General features: G+C 38.1%; 1 protein-coding gene across 1 annotated transcript in view; it reads left to right on the top strand.

Moving 5' to 3' along the window:
* LOC145692569 (inter-alpha-trypsin inhibitor heavy chain H4-like) overlaps positions 1-6,761 on the top strand; it is a 29,921-nt gene extending 23,160 nt beyond the window's left edge. The window contains exons 4-5 of the mRNA XM_081767878.1: positions 4,115-4,456; positions 6,549-6,761. Coding sequence (XP_081624004.1) covers positions 4,115-4,456; positions 6,549-6,761 — 555 coding nt within the window. The remainder of the gene's footprint in view (positions 1-4,114; positions 4,457-6,548) is intronic.
* The last annotated feature ends 14,714 nt before the right edge of the window (positions 6,762-21,475 follow it).

The following is a 21,475-nucleotide window of genomic DNA, read 5'->3' on the forward strand; positions in this document are numbered from 1 at the left end:
TACGTTCCCTAATTTTCTTCCCAGTTTCACACATACCACACTCGCTGCATTGAATTTTGTAGATCACTCCTTTTTTCCTCCATCAATGTCCCTTGTTCTTCTTCTCTCTTCTTTCTTATTTTCTCTCTAATTACTTCCAGTAATCTCTTGCTTCCTTTTTTGTATGTTGATATGCCTTCCATCTTCTTCAACATTCTTTTAATAATTTCTGTTTCTTCTCCCAAACTTTCTATCCCCCACCACATTTCTCTCTCTCCTATCCGTCCTTCACTTCGTTCTCCATCTTGTCTTCTTTCTTCTCTTTCTCCATTTTTGTTCCGTCATCTTCTGTACTTTAACTTTTTTCTATCATATCCGTTATTCTCTATCTCCTTATGGAATGTTTGTATACCTTGTTCTGCTTTGTCTTCTTTACTGCATATTTGCATAATTCTTTTCTCCATATTATTGGTGAAATTCTTAGTGTCTGATAAAGCCAAAGAGTAGCTGGTGAAACTGTAACACGTGTTGAATTTTAATGAAACTATATAGTTTTGCTCAGCAAATAATTAGTTTGTAATTAGATATCCTACTTGTTTCCTTTAATAAACAAAAGCAATCTCTGTGGATTGAAGAACCGAACTGTTTGCTAAATTTGTATTAGAGAACTTTCTTTCTTGCAATGAACTGCGAAAATTCTTTATGAGTTGATATGTATAGTTAAGTATGAATAGTTGTAAATCTGTGGGGGGGGGGGAGAAGAATGAAAAAGAAGTGTTGATTGCGTAATAAAGCACCCTCTGAGAGAAATCAATTAACACGACAATATTCAGGGTGTTTCAAAACAACATCGACAACGTTTGGGAGGTGATTCCTGACACCAAAATAAGACAAAAAGTATAGACCAACCTGGGAGCACAAATGCTTCCTTTCGGAGTTATAGGTTGCCGAAAGTATGAAACAAATGAACTTTAAAGGTCTATAGCTCCAATAATATGTGACCTACCATTGTCGGGCGGAGACTTTACTTAGGAAGTAGTATGTGGCCTACCCAAATAGCCAAATTTCAGAATCCTGTGGTACTTCCGCAACAATTTTTATAAAGGTATTTTTTCTACGGGCATTTAATTTGAAGTACTCACGAACTACCTCTATAAAAATTGTTGCGGAAATATCGCAGGATTCTGAAATTTGGATATTTTGATAGGGCACATATTAGTTCCTAAGTGAAGTCTATAGTTCTAGTTTCGAAGCTATAGGCCTTTAGAGTTTATTTTTTCATGTTTTCGGCAGCCTATAACTCCGAAAGTAAGCATTTGTGCATCCAGTTTGATCTATACTTTTTGTCTTATTTTGGTGTCAGAAATCACCTCCCAAACGTTGTCGGTGTTGTTTTGAAACACCCTGTATAATGACAAATAAGCTTTTTTTAAAAAAAAAACTTTATTTCCAAAGAAATAGTACTTTCAGAATTAATTTAACGGCTAATAAAAAAGCGAAAAATAGCAAAAGAAATCCATAAAATAAGCTATATTTAAGGCTATAGCATTTCGTAAATTTGTATGGCTAAATGCCTTTCCAAATGAACTAGGTTTAGCCAAATATAGGCTAAATTGGCATCACTGTTTAGCAGGTAGTTCCAAATACTGACTTAAAACGCAGTCATCTCTAAATATAAATTGTATGTGAAAAAACAAAGTAATCACATTCTGTATTTACATACTTCTAGAAAAGAATACTGAGATGTGTCAAAACCCCAGATGACTGAGCCAAAACCATTGTGTTCATTAAACATAGAGCACTGGTATTAAATCTCACAAATTAATCTGAAAAATAACGATAAAGTGGAAAAACAAGCAAAATTTGGTATAACTGTATAACTGTAAAAATAGTAGCGCTGAGAATCCGTGCCATCTCTGTTTCTTAGCCTACGGATTTAAATGGGGGCATTTATTTGTTTTCTTTATAATGCACTAAAATCTTAATTATAAATTTTGGTATTACGATTTTAGTGATTTTTTTTAAAAAAATATATAATTATAGCTCACTTACTTTTCAAATTCCATTATATTTAAATTGGTATTACGTAAATTTTTTTCTCTCTAATTTACGTAAATTAGTTGCTCCCCTCCTCCCGAAATTATTCGGCCGACTATACACTCTAGGTTAATATCTTGCCTAATTAACAACTCTAAATTGGTTACATCTATTAATTTAGCTTGCGCACCAATTAACTTCAGATCACACAGATAGTAATAATCAAATCTAATATGTTTACGATCTTTATGTTAATAAGAAATAGCAAAGCATGTTCATGTTCTTTAAGCCTACTATCACTGTCCATTTTCAAGTAGTACGCATCAGGCAGGTAGGTAGACTGCGTAATTAGCCATATCATTAAATGTGGCTCTTAACTGTTAAAAAATTACCCGTTAAACCAGTGGTGCCAACCCCCCTCCCTCATGTCCATGACACACACCCCTCAATTGTCTATACGTAGGTGTTCTTCCATGAAAAAAAAAAACTTTTCGATTAATTTTTACACCCCCTCAAACATATTTATATAGATTTTTAACCCCCCCCCAAATATTTCAATGACGCAGTTTGCGTCATAGCCCCCCTTGTGGGCACCCCTGCGTTAAACATTACCTGTGTTTCTCTTGAGATCTCTTTGAGTTCTCTCCATACCAATATTTTGGTTATTTACTATGTAGATAATGCTTATTATAATACGCAAGGTATAACGTCGTTCGCTTCCCGCAAAAAGTTGTAGTGACGTTTATGAGGAGTAGGCAGCTTGGTTACTCGTGGCTCGCTGAGCGCAGTAGACGGTTGGTGGTGATTGGCTACCCTCTTACCACACCCCCAGTGACGAGCAGGTCCAAGCGCGGGAAGCCAACGACGTTATACATTCTGGACTATAAGTCTTTGCCTCTTGGCAGGTCCTAGGACTAACAGTTTTTTAATTTCTTTGTTTTTTTTAAGTTCGGGCCTGGAATCATTTCTTGTACGTTTGTCGATCCTCAGCTTCCTATTTAAAGCTGAGGATGTATTTATGTATTTTTTGAAGTTTATAGTAAACTCATGACACACCTATCATATATTGGGTTCTGGCAGGTCCCCTCAGCTTTTACCTTCGAGATCTGCCTCTACCAAATGGTCTTCCTACGAACAATGGGTCCTCTTCTTTTATAACCGTTTCAAAAAAAAAAAAAAAAAGCATCATTTGTTACCCTCTCTGTCCAGTTTGTCTTCATCTCCCTCCAGCATCTTTTTTTTTTTCGAAGTTCGCTAAATATTTCTTCTCCAGAGCTCCTTAGTGGCTAAGCGGTTAGCGTACACGCCTTCGGCGTGGGAGACCCGGGTCCGATTCCCGGCGGGAGTTCAGGTGGTTCGGATTCCACGACAATCGGTAGGTCCCGTCTCATATAGCCTCTCTGCTGAAAGGGACGTTAAACTCAAAGTCAACTCAACTCAATTTCTTCTCCAACTTCCTTAATGTCCAAGTCTCTGAACCATACAGTCCAATGGTCCATATATATAGCACATGACCAGCTTCATCCTTAGTCCAATATTAAGCCTGCTAGTGTAGAATGATCTTTTTGTTAATTGCCTCTTTGACTATCGCAATTCTTGATCGGATCTCTTTCATTCATTACCGGCGGGAGCTCATGTGCTTCGGATTCCACGTTAATTAATAGACCCACGTCCCATATGGGCTTGTTGCCGAAAAGGACGATAAACTCAAAATCAATACAACTCAATATTTAAACTATTTTAGTAAGCATCTCTCGTCAAAATACTTACCAGATATTTGAAATTATCAACTTTATCAAAGTTCCCTTTGTTGTACTCTGACACATAAGGGCGGGTTTCCACGAGATGTTCTCACAATAATATAACAAAATTTAATTTTCAGGGAGCAACGGATATTTAAATAGGTTTGAAAAACAAATTAGTGAAACCTAAACATAATAATTCCAGTTTGCTTTTATAGAAAAGAGAAAAATAATCCCTATATAAATCAAAGGGCTAAACTCAAAGATGGCGCAGGTATTCAGCATCGTTAAGGAATAACTTTATTTCATTATATATTTCATTACATATAAATGTGTTTGTTTTCTTTCGTTCTAAGGTGACCAATGTGACTCAAAATAAATTCCAGATTCTTATGAATGGATCTGAATTTGTAGTTGCTGGTAAACTGAAGAACAAAGACAGTCCTGTCTTAACTGGAAAAATCACTGGAATTACTTCCAGAGGCGTGTTTGAATCTGATATTGTGAACCCTTCTTTTGTAAAGAAGCTATGGGTAAACGGCGATTCACCTGATAATAACGAAGACATCACACGCTTCTTAGAAAGGATTTGGGCGTATCTGACAATTAAGCAGCTTTTAGATAAGAATATTGACTCAACACACAACAACGACGAAAGTCAAGAGCTTAAGAAGCAAATAGAACAACTTTCAATAGAGGTAATGTTATGATGAAGAAAGGTAAAGTATAATGTGTTCCATTTTACTTCAACACAACTATAAACAAAACCCAGTGTGCTGCCACATAATTAGGCACAACAGTAAGATAGAAATTACGTAATTTTATCACAATCACATGCACTGTATGAGTTTCTTTTATTCAATAGCAAGGTTATGAATGATAGTAATGTTAAAGTGATATTAAAGTGAGGTCTAAGTCACAACCGCCGTTTGAATTCGGTGCACAGACCACCCCGAAAGATCAACCCTCAACATTATAGATCGTTTCCTACCGCAAACCTCGCCTACCTGAGAAATGGGTTACAGAAATGCACCGACGATCGCAGTTACATTTAATAAAATACGATGCTATGCTGAATAGTAATACCTCCTATTTGTTTTCTATGATGTAAACAAACATGTGATTGTATGTACCAATGCATTGTTCTCTTGGTATGTTGTAAGTTTCTAACCGGTCGCCACTAAACTCTAAGAAGTATAGCAAGAAATATGGTGGCATGTAACAACACTATTCAGTGCAGGTAAAGCAACTTGTGACCAAAATTATCACACCAGAAAGTGTATCCTTATTGATGTGTTTCGTATAATGACAGTTGTTTACTAAGAGAACTGTGTAGACGTCAGTAGAGAAGAAACGGAGAGTTCTTTCTGTTCGTATAGAAACTGCTACGAAAGCGTACCTTGCCTTGATTGGCGACAAACAATGTTAAAGTTCGTACACTAGAACGAACGAATCATATCACAATCGTTCTGCTGAACTGATTACAGAGAACCGGCTTATTATACAGGTAGACCTCGTTATGATGTCTAGCATATCACGGGAGCAAATCACGGGAGCTAGATGATCAATTTTAAAGTGACAGGATTATGAAACTGTCACTTTCATACATCGGCAGAGGTGTGACAATACATCGATAGCGTCACAAAGTGTCGTATCTAAAAAAAAAATCGAAAATTGAGATAGTTTACTATGTAGTTGCATACACTGACTTCTACAATTTCGCAAAACGACACATCTGTAATGCGCGTTGTTTTGACGGTGATGATGACGTCACTGTGTCGTATCTTAAGATGAAGCATATAAACCATTTTCACAAACAGTCGTATCTTGAGTTACGACAGTTTGTGAGCATTAAATCTTTTGCAACTGGACAGATACGCCTATATTCAAATCAATTTGTCTATATATACAAAGTGGCCAAAAAGTAGGTATACAGTCTCCTACTGATCAACGCATTGCTTTTTATATCATTTCGTATTGTTATCCATCAGGTAGACTTAGTTTCTTTATTATTTGTTCCTAATGTATTTTTACTTATATCTTAAGCTCGGAACAGCCGAAGTAAATAAATTTATAAGCTGGAATGTTATACTTGATCAATGCGGGACTGTATACATATATATTTACACGGCATGGGGCGTCTTCAGGTTGCGGATCGAGGAGAAGGCCTTTAGATATAGAGGTTAGCTGCGAAGATACTGAATAAGCATTCGCGGACAGACAATGAGTGACCCTCCAGCTTGGGGGTTTAGGTAAGGCTAACAACCTCATCCTGTAAAAAAAAAAAAAAAAAAAAAAAAAAAAAACTTTTTCAGAAACATTCACAAAAGCCTCGGACCAGGACTGATAACTTGGCACGACCTTAGCAAAAGAAAATGGACATGAGATTTGGAATATCGAATATTAGAAGTTTTTATAGGGCAGGCGCGTTAAAATCCGTAAGGAATGAGTTAGAGAAATACAGAATGGACCTAGTAGGAGTTCAGGTTGGTTGCTATGATAGGATATGCGGTGTAAACACGTAAGAACATCAGAGAAATTTCTGTCCGATTCTTAGAATCTCGGCATGGACAAAATGAGGGAGATTCAGTCCACAGTGCTATATGCACTGTGGCAGTAATTTTGTACCTTCGCAAATTGAACCGATTGTCAAACTGGCAAGGAGAATGAACCCATATACCGTTCATTGTGTTCACAGAAGCGATGTACACTGTAAAAAATGAGGAGGTGTTGAAACAACACAAAATGACTATCACTTTAGCGTGTTACATGTGTGTTAATTCAGAACAGCTCGGCAGCTCGGCAGTGTCATGGGATGTTGGTCTGAAGTACCGGGCCGAAACCCTTGCCTTCCATCTGTGGTGGTTGTTTGTCATTGGTGGTCCAGCGTTTCTGGTGTTGGAGTCCGCTACTGTCGCAGACTCTGGCTTGGGAAGATCTGGTCGACTATTGGGGTTGAGGCATCCTGTGGTGTCTTCTGGCTGGAGGCGGTGGTCTCGCTAGGTCGGTGACTGCAGGATTTTCGTGTTGTCGTGTTCGGGCCCAGAAGGTCGCTGAAAGGCTGCGTCTGGTTTCGCTGAGGAGCGGTAGATTGAGGTCTTCATGGATCTGGTCGACTCTTGTGTCCATCGTGTGTCCTGTTATTGTCCTTGCTGCCCTATTCTGGACAACTTAAAGCGGTCTAAGATGGCTTTGCGCTGCGTGTTCCCATGCTTGATGGGCGTAGAGCAGTAGTGGCCGTATGTATACTATGTACACATTTCTTCTCTCCTCGTGGGATAGTTGTCTGGTGAGGAAGATAGGTAGCAGGGCACGGAATCTCCGGTTCGCTCTGTCTGTGGTATCTGCCAAGTGCTGCCGGAAGGTGAGTTTCTGGTCCAAGAGTATACCCAGGTATCTGGCACTCTGCTGCAGTTGTAGCGGAGTCCCTTGGTACGTAATGTTGTATTCCTTCGGGGCACGTTTCCTGTTGAAGTCCACCAGGGCAGTTTTGTCCGTGTTGATTTTTATTTTCCAGTTCCGCGTCCATGTCTCAAGGAGAGCGATGTGTCTCCTAAGAGCCATTTCCGCGTACCTGTGGTTCCTGTTGCTGGCGAACAGTGCAGTGTCGTCCGCGAACGTCGCTGTCATCTTTGCGGTTGTGGTGGGCAGGTCTGCTGTGTAGATGTTGTACAGCAAGGGTGAAATGCATGACCCTTGTGGTACTCCTGCTCGTATTGGATCTGTGTTTGCTCCGGAGTGAGAGATTCGGAAGCTCCTGTTGGTGAGGTAGCTCTTCACTATTCTGGTGAGGTATCTGGGAATGCCAGCTGAGGTCATTTTATGCAGAAGTCCATCATGCCACACTCAATCGAAGGCTTTCTCCACGTCTAAAAACAAGCCTAGTGTGTGACCTCCTTCGTTGAATTGGTGGGTGATTGTTTCTACTGCTCTGACCAGTTGCAGCGTAGTACTGTGTCCAGCTCGAAAGCCGAACTGGCGGTGAGGAATGATGTTCCGGTCTGCGACGCACTGTGTCAGTTCCTTCTGGGGGATGCGCTCCACAATCTTGCTGAGATGACTGAGCAAGCTTATGGGACGGTGGTTTCTGAGGTCCGTTCTTGTGCCTTTTGACTTAGGAATCATGATCAGACGCGCTTCTTTCCAGCTGGTAGGATAGTGGCCAGTTTGTAGTATTGCGTTGGTGATTCGACACAGGAGTACCATGACTTTGCGCGGAGCGTGTTTGATTGCCGCTGGTGGAATTCGGTCGGGACCTCCTGCTCGCTGTGTGTTGAGCTACTGACAATCTTCTGGACTTCCCTGGGTGTCACTAGTTGGTCTGCTGGGCAGGGCTCTGGTTGCTCTAGGTTCTGTATGCTTCTTGCCACGGTTTCTATTGTGCGTCGGTCGGGTTGTATATTGTGCTCCTGGAAGACATTCTCCCAGTGTGTTGCAATATGTCTGCCTGTTCCTGAGGTGAGTACACCAGACCTTGAGGTCCGCGTAGAGGCTGAGTCCGGGGTGATCCTGAGGGTTTGCTCAATGAGCAAAGGAGTTTCCAGAACTCTGGCGATGGCGTCCCCATTTCTCGGATCTTCTGGTCCCACTTTTCCATGTTTCTTCTGTGGAGTCTCTTCTTGATTCTGGTTGTAAGGTCGTTCCAGAGAGCCTTGTATTGGAGGTTGCGATTTGTTTGCCATCTTCTTCTGACCCAGCGCTTCATATGGATGAGGGCTGTGGTCCGCAAGTCACCAGGATCCGGCTGGGGTTGAGGTCTGTCGCTTGTGGTGGTAGCCGGTGTAAGGGCGGATTTCATCGCAGCAGTTAGGTCCTGGACTGCAGTGTCGATGTCCTCCGGAGTTTGAAGAGGATGTCTGGGGTCAACCATCTCTGCTAGCAGTAAAGACATCGCGTTCCGAGCGTATCAGAAATAACTAGTTATTACCTGAGAGAATTTGCATTGGTATTTATAGTTTAACATAAGCAAAGCTGTGCGAAATATATTTGGCACTTATGCCAAATAACGAATAATGTTCTATGTTTTCTGTAATCGGTCACAATAATATTGCTGGAAACCTTTGAATTGTCTGACAACAGTTACATAGGCAATAGTTCTGCCATCTTATGTTCATATATGCTAAGACACAAGAATAACAAAGGAAACAGACGGAAGCACAGCTATCTGTGTAACTGTTGTCAGATGATTCACAGGTTTACAACAATATTATTGTGACCGATTACTGAAAACAGAACATTATTCGGTACTTGGCGGAAGTGGCAAAGATATTTCGCAAAGCTTTGCACATATTAACCGATAAATTGCTGATCTGATTCGATTTGACGTTAACGTCCTGTTCAGTAGCTAGACTTGCAGCTTAACGTGAGATTCGAACTACGTCATCTGCCGCAATGAATCAAACTCGGGCCTCCCACGCGTACGCTAACCGTTTATTCACTAGGGAGCTCTGGCAATTTTCTTCCAATTTATTTAGGTTTCTAAGGAAAGACACCATATTTACTCTTAACTCTCTACTCAAACTAGAAGAGAACGAAGTCAACTAGTTTCGGTTTTAACGTGATTGCTATAGAGCTTAGACGGTAATAGATAGCGAGAATCGGTTTTCTGTATCAATTACGCACTCCGAAAATATATTTCATCCCAACTCTAAACTACTCTACTGAAACCGCAACTGGTACAAATCTACTACCACTTCGAGCTCTAATATTATTTTAGAAGCAGGGACCGCACTTTTCTTAGAAATATTTGACCTTGTGTAAGGATTTCAGAAAAGTGAGACGGAATCAAAGTACTTGACCTCTCGTAGCAACAATCACGTTAGAAAGAGAGATCATCACCTCAGCTAATGTCAGTCTCTCTGTCCCCAACACTGGAGTGATATCTGAAGCCTACTTCATTTGTTTCATATTGGTGAAAAAATCTCCATCCACACCCGAGGGACTCTAAATGTACGAGAAATAAAAGTAGCACTATAAGAATGCTTGTGAACTATATTGAGTACAATCATATATAGTATGTATTACAACCTCGAAAGATTTTTTTCCAGTTCAATTGCACTTATTGTAAAGATTTTTATAAACACTTACGAGGGAGCCTATCCAAGTGCAACTCTGACTTCGAGTCGAGACTATGGCCGTTGGATACTTTGTCCCAAAAGAACATAACACGAAAACGGATACATCCTCGATCGCAACCATTGCGGAGGTATAAGCGTGAAAAGTTCGAAATTGAGCTCCATACTATACATAACAAAGTCAGATTCCGGGTCAATTTTCGGAAACGGTCGGGTAAGGAAACCCAGCGAATACAAATCAAATTTGTGTGGGGAGCCCAGCACCTTTTGAATGAAAAATTTATGTCCCCGGAGCACTCGCAGGGTCCAAGGCGGGGTCCAACTCAAAATTTACAAATGGAACCGAGAGTCACGTAGCATACTGTATGAAAGCTATTGTTAAATAAAAGAAGATAGAACAAATCTCAACTCTCTACGATAACCCTGTGCAAACGAGCAACTGGTCAAAATGTCAATACAACCTACATCAGAAACTGTATGGCCACTCTTCTAAATACGTTAAATTGCGACAATAACAAAACAGAAAAACACGTTTAAAAGTGCAAGGTATGACATTTTGGGGGCCGCGGTGGCTCAGTGGTAAAGCGTTCACCTCTGGTGCTTGGGGTCCAGGGTTCGATCCCAGTCATCGCCACGTAAGCTTTGTGGTGGGCAAACACCGTGTGAGTGGGTTTCCTCGTGTTATTCCGTTTCCTCCCACTCTCTTCATTCCATCATTTCATCCATTACTCATCATCACCGTCTTCTTTAGTCTAACCGGCATAACCGTGGGACGTAAAACTCAAAGATTTCATTTCTTGTATTGACATTTTGACCAGTTGCCCGTTTGCACAGGGTTATCGTAGAGAGTTGAGATTTGTTCTATCTTCTTTTATAAAAACAATAGCTTTCACACAATATGCTACTTGACCCCTGGTTCCATTTGCAAATTTTGAGTTGGACCCCGCCTGGGACCCTGCGAGTGCCCCGGGGACACAAATTTTTCATTCAAAAGGTGGTGGGCTCCCCACACTAGTTTGATATGTATTCGCTGAGTTTCCTTACCCGACCGTTTCCGAAAAATCTGACCCGGGATCCGACTTTGTAATGTATAGTTTAAAGGTCAATTTCTAACTTTTCACGCTTATATCTCCGCAACGGTTGCGATCGAGGATGTATCCGTTTTCGTGTTATGTTCTTTTGGGACAAGGTATCGAACGGCCATAGTCTCGACTCGAAGTCAGAGTTGCACTTGGATAGGTTCCCTCGTTAGTATGAAGATTTTTATACCGGTACTGAAAATAAGGATATTTCTCGAGTATGACTGATATTTGACAAATATTGGGAGAACTTTTGTCACAGACCCCTGCATTGCAGAGTATAATTTCAAGATGCCTAAGGTCGAGTGCTCTAATAGGATGTAGTTATCTGTTGTTGTTTTTTTCAGCAGTAGTATCATCATTCTAGCATTTCCTTAGGGAAAGGGGATGAGACTTCCGATATAAGTAAACACCGAATACGTATTTTATTTGTATATTATCATAATATTGATTGAAATGTGTGTACATAAAAATCAAAACGAAAGGGGACATTTGACGTTACCCCTGCAGCAACAAAGACGTGTTGGCTTTTAATGTGATATTTTGCAATTTTTTAGGACACATATACATGCATATTTTCAAACTTTATACCTAGGTAGGTCATAGAAATTCGGGATAGAAGAAAGAAATTCAGCCACATGTTACAAGTTATCACTTCCTAACAAAATGTGAATTGTTTAAAATTGACCAATCTCCAAAGGCAGCAGGAATAATGCTGATATAAAACGATATAGACTAATAGCTCTAGTCCCTGCACTCGCTAAAAGTTTTGATTTTATTGTTAACACAAAAATATAAACCCTATATGTCCATGTTTATCCAATTATTTCACAAAGTCAGTGTCATTTTCTGACATAAGTAATCGACACTAACTAATCTTGCTTACTTATTGGCAAACAGAAATTCATAATAAAAATCAAGTTGACACAGTTCATACAGACTTCAGTAATTTGTTTAATGTAATAAAACACAATATATTTCTTAATAAGCATGTAACATTCAATTTTTCACACACCCTACGTAAATTGTTGTCATTGTATCTCCTTGAACGCATAATACTGTTTACGCTACAAAATTGCGTAATTAATTTGTTCTGCAACACTCCAGTATATACAGAGCGTTCAAAGTGTCTCTATACACCTGAATTGTCACATATTCAAAGCAACGAGAAAATTATTTTACTCAAAATTTATTATATTTTATGGCATAAAAGCACTATGTACAGGACGTAGCATACACACACACACATTTTAACACACATTTTCACAGCAAATGTTGAGAATGTCCGCCATGAGCCTCCAAACATGCTTGCACACGTTTCTTCTTGTTCTCAAATACTCTCACAAGTTGTTCATGTGGAATGCTATGAGTGTTTCGAGTTCTTGTAGCGTGTGGGGGTTCCCTTTATAAACATAATTCTTTGCATAACTACAGAAGTAAAAATCCGGAGGAGACAAGTCAGGAGACCGAGATGGCCACAATCCCTTTGAAATTATTCGATCTCCAAAAACCTCTTGCAGTAATCTCATGGATTGGCGAGCTGTATGTGCTGTAGCGCTAACTTGTTGTATCCAAGCATTACGAATTTCGTCTTCCGTTAGTTCTCCCATGAACTGGTGAATAATTTCACAATAACGAGTTGAGTCTATTGTTTGTCTGAAAAATATGAGGCCGACTATTGTTCTTCTGGATATTGCAATCTACAGCCCTACCTTCTGCTCATGCAGAGGAACTTCATGTATGCCATGGGATTTTCTGCACACCACAAACGTGAGTTCTGGGCATTGACGTAACCTGATAAATGGAACCAGGCCGCATCATGTTCAACCAGGAATATTCCTTGTTCCAAAGTTAACACCATTGTTTCAGAGACCGCAAACTAGATGCAACAATCACTTAAACGTCACTTTCCCGACTGGAATCTAAGAAAGGAACTTCACGCAAGGCGATAATATAGCAGTGTTGCAAACCTTCGCATAAAATTTTATTTCATGTGACTTTGAATGCGACTTTGAGTTGCCACGATTCAGGTGTATAAAGACTTTTTGAACACTCTGTAGAAACACTTTCTCAATCTGCGCTGCAATCTTATTTTGGCTGTTACATAATAGCATGATAAGTTACCAGTTTCTCAAACTAAATTCTGTGAATTTCTCCTATTACTCACAGCAATAGAACAATATTTTTTTTACAATCCATCTGACGAGAACACAACATCGTGGACCTAATCAGATCCATAATGTTTGTTACAAAGCCTTTACACTTGAAAGTGTACTAAAGTATTCCAAAAATAAAATGTCTAGTATTGCAATTAATGTTAATAATCTTACCATTTTTTTCAGTATTCGTTTGTAACTCCATACACATCTCTGGTAATCGTGAAGCCAAGCAATGAAAAGGAGACATTCAATCCATATCTCGCAGGTTTGTTCCCATAATAAAAGAAAGTTAAATGTAATCCAGTGTTAAGACTTATTTGAAGAAAAATTACATCATAAGAATTTGCTTACATTTTTTTTACACTTCAAGTATTTACTTAACGTGGGAAGATTATTGAAAATAGTGTGGGTCGGCTGCAAAGTTCTATGGCTGTTGTAGTCTAGTATCTGAGTAAGATACTATAAGGAAAGACTGGACATTTATCAGATTTTCCCTTTCACTAATAAGTTTAATTGTATCAGAGGGTCATTTAGTTTTATTTTCTCTAATGCTTAAGAGTCTTCATCTCGGCGAAATTAAAATACCGCTAATTTTACAGTAATAATGTGATATCTTCAAATAGATAAAATATAGTCGAAATGTGGAACAAGAGCGCCCTAGACAATATTATATTACATGAGAAACCGTTATCACGACTCACTTATCTGCTTTCGATTTCGAGCCATTTTGAAAATCGGCATTTATTTTCGCGTTTCTAAACGGCTGAAAACGGAAAGCCTCAATGTGACTTGTGATAACGGTACCTCACGCAAAGTAATATTGTCTAAAGCGCTCTTGTTCCATATTTCAATTATCTTTTATCTATTTGAAGATATCACATAATTACTGTAAAATTAGCGATATTTTAATTTCGCCGGGATGAAGACTCTTAATAGGCTCAGCGACAGCTTGAGTTTTATCCTTGGCTAAGATTAATTGTCTTAAGTATCCACTCAGTTTTATCCTTGGCTGAGCCGAATTGCCTTAAAGAACCATTCAGTTTTATACTTTGTTAAGTTTAATTTCATCAGCGATCCGTTCAGACAGGCCCGTATCTAGGGGGTGTAGGGGTCCGCCCCCTAAATTTTTGCTCCCCTCCTAAAATGTTTACGGTAGTCTTGAAAATGAACTATAATATGGTTGATCGCCCTCCCTCTAACTTCAGCCAGGCCCTCCTCTACATTTTTGGGCTGGCTACCGGCCTGCATTCAGCTTTATCCTCAGGTAAAGTTAATTGCCTCAGCCATTCATTTTCTACCTTTTCCTAAGGTTAATTGCATCAGAGAACAATTCGATTTTATTCTTTGTCAAGCTTTATTGCCTCAGAAACCTGTTCAGTTTATCTTCAGTTAAACTTATTAGCTTCAAAGTCATTCATTTTATCTCTGACTATTATTGACTCAAAGAAAAGTTCAGTTTTATCCTCTTTCGGACCTCATAAACCTATTTAATTTTATCATGTCCTGACCTTAGTTGCCTCAGAAATTCATTGTTTTATCGTTTGCTAAGTTTAACTGGTTCAGAGAACAATTCAGTTTTATCTTCTGCCAAATTTAATTGTTCATGACCCCGTACAGTTTTACCCTCACCTAAGCTTAGTTACCTCAGAGGCCTATTCAGTTTTGTCTTTTGGTAAGTTTAATCAGTTTTATCCTCTTGTAAATTTAATTGTCTCAGAGATCCATTGAGTTTTATCCATGCCTAAGCTTAATTTCATCAGCAACCTATAGCAAAGTGGACTCTTTAGAATAGCCACTAATTATCCATCCAATATGACTCCCCATGACCTTCACTTTTGTCTTATGACAACCACCACGCTTCCATCCAATATGACTGATTGTAAGCTATTGTTGCTTGACATCTACCAATTATCTATCCAATAACAATCCTCATTAGCTTCACGTTTTTCACTGAACAGCCACCTATTTTCCATCCGATATGGCTTCTCATGTCATTCACTTCTATCTCATGACAACGACCAGTCATCCATGCAATATAGCTCATAGCAAGCGGTTGTTGCTTGACATCTATTAATCATCTATCCAATATGAATCCTCATAAGATTTTCACTTAACAGTCAGGAATTATCCATCCCATATGGTTCCTTATGACCTTCACTTTTGTTCGATGACAACTGCCAATTATCCATGTAATATGGCTCATCGCAAGCTGTTTGTTTCTTGACACCTATTAATCATCTATCCAATATGAATCCTCATGAGTTTTGCACTTAACTTTCATGAATTATCCATCCCATATGGCTCCTCATGACCTTCACTTTTGTCCTATGACAACCGTCAATCATCTATGCAATATGGCTCATCGTAGGCTGTTGTTGCTTGAAATCCGTCAATCATCTCTCTAATATGAATTCTCAAGAGGGTCAAGTTTTTCACTTGACAGTCACGAATTATCCATCCCACATGACTCGTTATGACCTTCACTTTTGTCCGATGACAACCGCCAATCATCCATGCAACATGACTCATCGTAAGCTGTTGTTGCTTGACATCCACTAACCATCTATCCAATATAAACTCTCATGTCGCGTTTTTCACTTTACAACCAGGAATTATCCATCTCATTATCCTTCTCATGACTCCGCTTTTGTCTGATGACAACCCCCAATCATCCGTGCAACATGGTGCATCGTGAGCTCTTGTCGCTTGAAATTTAATGATCATCATCCAACGCGACTTTCCATGAGCTTCACTTTTGTTGTTTAACAGCCAGCAATCATTTTTCCCATATGTCTCATTATAAGCTTTATTCTTTGTGCTCGACTCCCAGTAATCATTCATCCTATACGCTTCTCATGAGCTTCATTTATAATGCTTGACAATCACTAATAACCCACCCAATACGAATCTTCATTAGCTCCATTTCTCTCTCTTGATATCCCTATTCTGATTAGACATTTCTCTGTTTTGTTATGATTCGTATCAGTGACAACCAGTTCACTTTGTACGAGAAATCATGAAAATAGTTTTAAAATGCCGCCTTAGTTAGTTTTATGAGAATCATGAATGTCATTAAAATTTCCAAGCAAACCCATAGAAATTATTTCGTGTAAGATACAAAATAAAAGACAACACTTAACATTTCAAAATACGTATATTTCTCCGATTGATTCTCTAATCTGTCAACCTATCTCTTTCAGAGAAACTAGAGAAGAAAGGTAGACATGTTTCCGACAAGGAACCGAAGAAAGATTCTAACAAACCACAATCAGAGATTGTGAAACTTACGATTGACCATCATAACAATAAATCCATTGTCAGAAATAAATCTAAGATAAAAGGAAAATCTTCATTTGATTACGATGAAGATGATATTCATATGTATGGCAACTCGAAACCACATAGCTACCATTTGGTGACGGGATCCAATGCACTTGAGGCTGAAATTGTATCTGATATACAACCTCATGAAATACCAGTGGCAACGACGAACACACAACAGTGCATGAGATACAGGGATAAAGAGACAAAGGTGTTCCTATTAAATAGCAACTTAATAGATCCAGATGAGGAGAATGAAATGGAAGGTGAAGGTGATGAAGAAGAAGAGGATACGGACGAAGATAAAGGAAAAAAGGTGCACAAAAAATATAAGAATGTACCAAATGAAGAAGCCGTGGCGGAGGATGAAATGTACGATAAAGACTTAGGTATGTACATTTAAATTAAGTTAGTTACTTGTTCGTTATATCGATATTCAAAAGTTATTGTAGTCTGAATAGAGTAAATAGAAATTACTCTCTAGTACTTCACGAAAAGCGGAAGTGCATACAACTAGTATTGATTGAAAGCTTTGATTTAACATTACGCGTAAAAACTTTTCATTGTATACATATCTCGAATCTATGAAATTCATTGGGAAAAACTGTACAATAGTTCCTTGTAAACAACAAATACATTAATACAACTGTACCAATAGAATCTTCATGGGTATATTAAAGGCGTAATTTGTTACGTTAATAATCGAGACTTACATGGCATTTCAGTAGGAAGTAGAATGATTAGCTATTTACGGTTTGCAGATGATATGGCAGTTGTTCCAGAATCTGAAGAGAAAATCAATGAAACGTTAGAAAACTTAAGGAAGGGTTGTGAAGAACATGGGATGAAACTAAATGTTAAGAAGACAAAAGCCATTGCGATTGAAACGAAGAGATCGGTGTCAAATATATAGAAATAGCAGTGAGAGACAATACAACAGGTAACCAGTTTTCGATATATGGGTACTATTATTAGTAATGGTATGAAATGTGAAGGTGAAATAAAAGCAAGAATATGAATGGCGAAAGAAGCATTTAGGACGAAGAAAAGATTATTTTATGGGACCTTGAATAAAGAGTAGAGAAAAAGACTCATAAAATTATTCATGTGAAGTATTGTACTGCATGGAATAGAAACATGAACATTACGCGAAAATGATGAAAAACATCTGGAAGGTTTTAAATTTGGGTGTGGTGAAGAATGGAGCATATTAGCTGGGTTGAGCGGAAAACGAATGAGAGGATGTTAAAAATAGTAGGGAAGGAAAGAACAAGTTCAGGTATAATTAAGAAGAGGAAGAGAAACTGGTTGGGACATTGCTTAAGAAGGAACAGTATAATGAGGGACGTTGTAGAGAATATAGTGGCAGGAAAGAGAAGGAAAAGAAAGAAGACTAAAATTAATGGACGATATCAAAACAAAGAAATCGTACGTGAAGTTGAAGAGGTTAGTGGAAGACCGTGGAGCATGGAAGCTTTCCAGTTGCAGCAAGTGGTCAGCCAACAATGGCAGAATATCTGTGATGATGATGACATAAGAAAATCCATTATTCATCCAACAAATTATAATGATTATGAATATGATTAATATGATAATGATTATGAACTTTAAATCGACACAGCTGCATGTACACACCTGCTGTTTATGTTCAACTGTTGTGTTATTTTTATTAATCTTAATTATACTCGTACATCCGAGACATATAATGAAAAGTCTATGTGACTCATATTAAACCTGAAACTTAATTCACACTAGTTGTATTAACTTCCGTTCATTCTCACAGAAAGGCCCTGTAGATTTACTTTTAAACCTTTTAAACTATGATATGCATAGATAAGAGAAAGTCTTGTAGAACACGTCTGTCCATATGATTTGTCATCGTATTTCACCTCGTATTTCACCTCTCTGTCCATACAATTTGACTCTTTAGTGAGAGATATCAAATCATAAACGATAGAGACAACGAGAAATTAATTCAAGATATGGAAGTCTGTTGAAATGATCTGACATCTCTGATGACAGATATCAAATCATAAACGATAGAGACAATTAAAAATTAATTCAAGATGTGGAAGTCTGTCCATATTATACGACATTTCTAATGACATATATCATACACGAAACAATGAAAAATTTAAAATATGAAAATCTGTCCATATGATTTGACATCTCTGGTGACAGATATCAAATCTTAAACGATGGAGACAACGAGAAATTTATTGAAGGTATGGAAGTCTCTCCATATGATTTTACATCTCTTGTCACATATATCATAAACGATACAGACAAATCGCCCATATCATTTGAAATGTCTGGTGACAAATATCAAATCATTAACGATAGAGAGAACGAGAAATTAATTCAAGATATGTGAGTCTGTCCATATGATTTGACATCTCTGGTGAAGGTGTGAAATCATAAACGATAGAGACAATGAGAAATCTATTCAACATTGGAAATCTGTCCACGTGAACGTTAGTGGTGGTCTCTAAGCATACACTGAAACAATCATTTAATTTAGAAGAAAACATACTGTCAGAGGATATTGGGACAGCTGATTCAGAATCTGAAGTCAAAATTACAAAATTCAAAATGGTTTATCCAATATAGCGATTACAATTACAAAATGTCTTCTGGTTTCAAATTCTCTGCAGTTAGTCAAGAACAATTATAGGTGGCAGAGATTACTGCGAGGAGGTTGCAGACCAATTTGAAGTCCCTTTCTGTACTTAATTTAATAGGATGCTTGATTAAAGTGAGTCTCTGCACCTCTCACTATAGGTTTAGAGGGATACAAACAGTAGAAAGTGTGGCAGTCAATAAATCTAGGACTCATAACTACACTATATAATCTATAATTTCTGAAAATAGTGTTTTTTGTTATAACCGTTGATAATTATTTTGCAGGAAAAGAATGGAACATTTGACTCTATAGTCCAAAACAACCTCGGGAAAATTAACGTCAGGTCTTGTGAGATTATGGTTTCAAGAGGTTTTTCTTCTAATATCTAATGTAAAGTTCATTTTGTTCAGATTCGTGAAGTGGTCACAATTCATCAACTTTACAACCTATTTTACGAACAAAAGAGTACCTCAAAACAGTGGCGTAACTAAAAGCTTGAGGGACCTCCCGCAGACAGCATGGAGCGGGGCCCCATCTCTACGTACCACTTCAAGATTTGGGGAGCCCTGATGGCTTCAGGCTCCCCAGAAATGCGGGCTCTGCGGAGCTCTTATTTACGCCCCTGCCTCAAAATAAAAACCATTCTGCAGGAACAACTGGTAGGATTCAGTGTCTTGTGTTCGTTCTTAGGACGTGGGGAAACTTCTTGAGACATTTTACTGATATTGTCCTCTACAACTATAACATAAATTTACTTCGTAGTAGTAATATAATTTAGATCCAAATCTCTGATTCATAATCAGTTTTCTTCTCCCAGATTTGCAAATCTTATTAGGTATGCGTTATACAAAAACAGTTCTTTACAAGAATATCTGCTGAATTTTGCGATTTGTCACAGTTATTGCTGTAATTAGGGGACCTTGGTGTAAACAATGTTCATGCATCACATATTTTTACGAAATATCATTACTGTGAGGCGTTTTCTCAATAAATTCATAATCATAACAACTGAGGATATATGAAGTTCTGACACAGTAAGAGGCAAGGGGACTCACTATACATAAGCACCCCGAATAGGGAGAGGTGCAGAAGCTCATTGTAATCAAGTATTCCGTTAAAATAAAGGGGTTTCAAATTAACAGAAGGAGGTTTCAAATCGGTCTGCAACCTCCTCGCAGTAATCTCTGCCAACTATAATTGTTCTTGGTTAACTGCAGAAAATTTCAAACCAGAAGACATTTTGTAATTTTAATCACTATATCGCCATTTTGATTTTTGGAATTTTGACGTCAGATTCTGAATTAGCTGTTCTAAAAACCCCTGGCAGTACGTTTTCTCCTATATTAAATTGTTGTTTTCTGTCTATGCTTGGAGACTAACCCTAAAGTTCAAAGGGTGGTTTCTACCTTTAAATCTTCACCATTGCCGAAAGAAATAAATACGTGTCGATTCTTTTTCAATGTACTACAAGTATGCAAAGTTTCATTCAAATCGGAAAGTGACACTTCCGTAAGTCTCCTTGTTAGTAACAGAAAATTCAAATGTTATATGGGGACACCTAATGAGTAATAAGCATTAGTTAAAAATGATACCTATCAGCCAAGTTTATTTTTAATCATAGCTAAACAAACATAAAAATTTTTCATAACAAAGAACTATTAGTAACTGATTTTAACAATGCAAAGTATTTTTGAGTATACTTAAAGTTGGGAGTATATTCGAAATGCAAAAATGCGGACTAAACGTCTCATTTCTTATAGATATGATATTGGAACAGAAATAATAGTTTAATCAAATATTAGGCGATAGTATTCCATTAATAAATTTATGTGGAAAAAATACTTATGGTGCTTTTTTTTTTGTTTGGTAAATGGAGATGAAATTACGTGATATGGACACATTTCACTACAGCTGTCTTGGCTGGTACTGTAATTAAAATCGTTTTATCAATGTATAGTTTCTATACTATGAATTTTGAAACAAAAACAGCGTTTGAAACCTAAGACTTATTTGAACTAGTGTATTTCATGAGGTTCTTCGAAATATCCCGCTTGATCTCGCAAAAGGAGACGAACATTGCCATATATCTCGTTCTCTGCTCATATTAGAGCACGTTCTTCTTGGCATACGTACGTGTGCCATGAAGGACCAATCTCATGCATCTGAAGGCGTGTGCGGTTACTTCACGGAACGTAATATATATATATAGAACGTAGCACTCGAGGTTTAGCAATTTTTTCAGTGCTACAACAAAAATAAGCACAAACAGGTATTTCTCATTCTGTAAGAACTTCATTTAGTAAAGGACATCCCATAAAGAACACAACGTTTGAAATGTCCGTCATTTCTGCTTCAGTAATTTGTGAGTACTGAACGTTACATGATTTTCATATGTTGCCTTTGTGGTTATTAGTGGACAGTGTGCCGAATGCATATTTTCGAAATACACTCAGCCTTAGCC

Source organism: Thermobia domestica, chromosome 8 (genome assembly GCF_964235325.1).
Source record: "Thermobia domestica chromosome 8, izTheDome1.hap1.1, whole genome shotgun sequence".
Taxonomy (NCBI): domain Eukaryota; kingdom Metazoa; phylum Arthropoda; class Insecta; order Zygentoma; family Lepismatidae; genus Thermobia; species Thermobia domestica.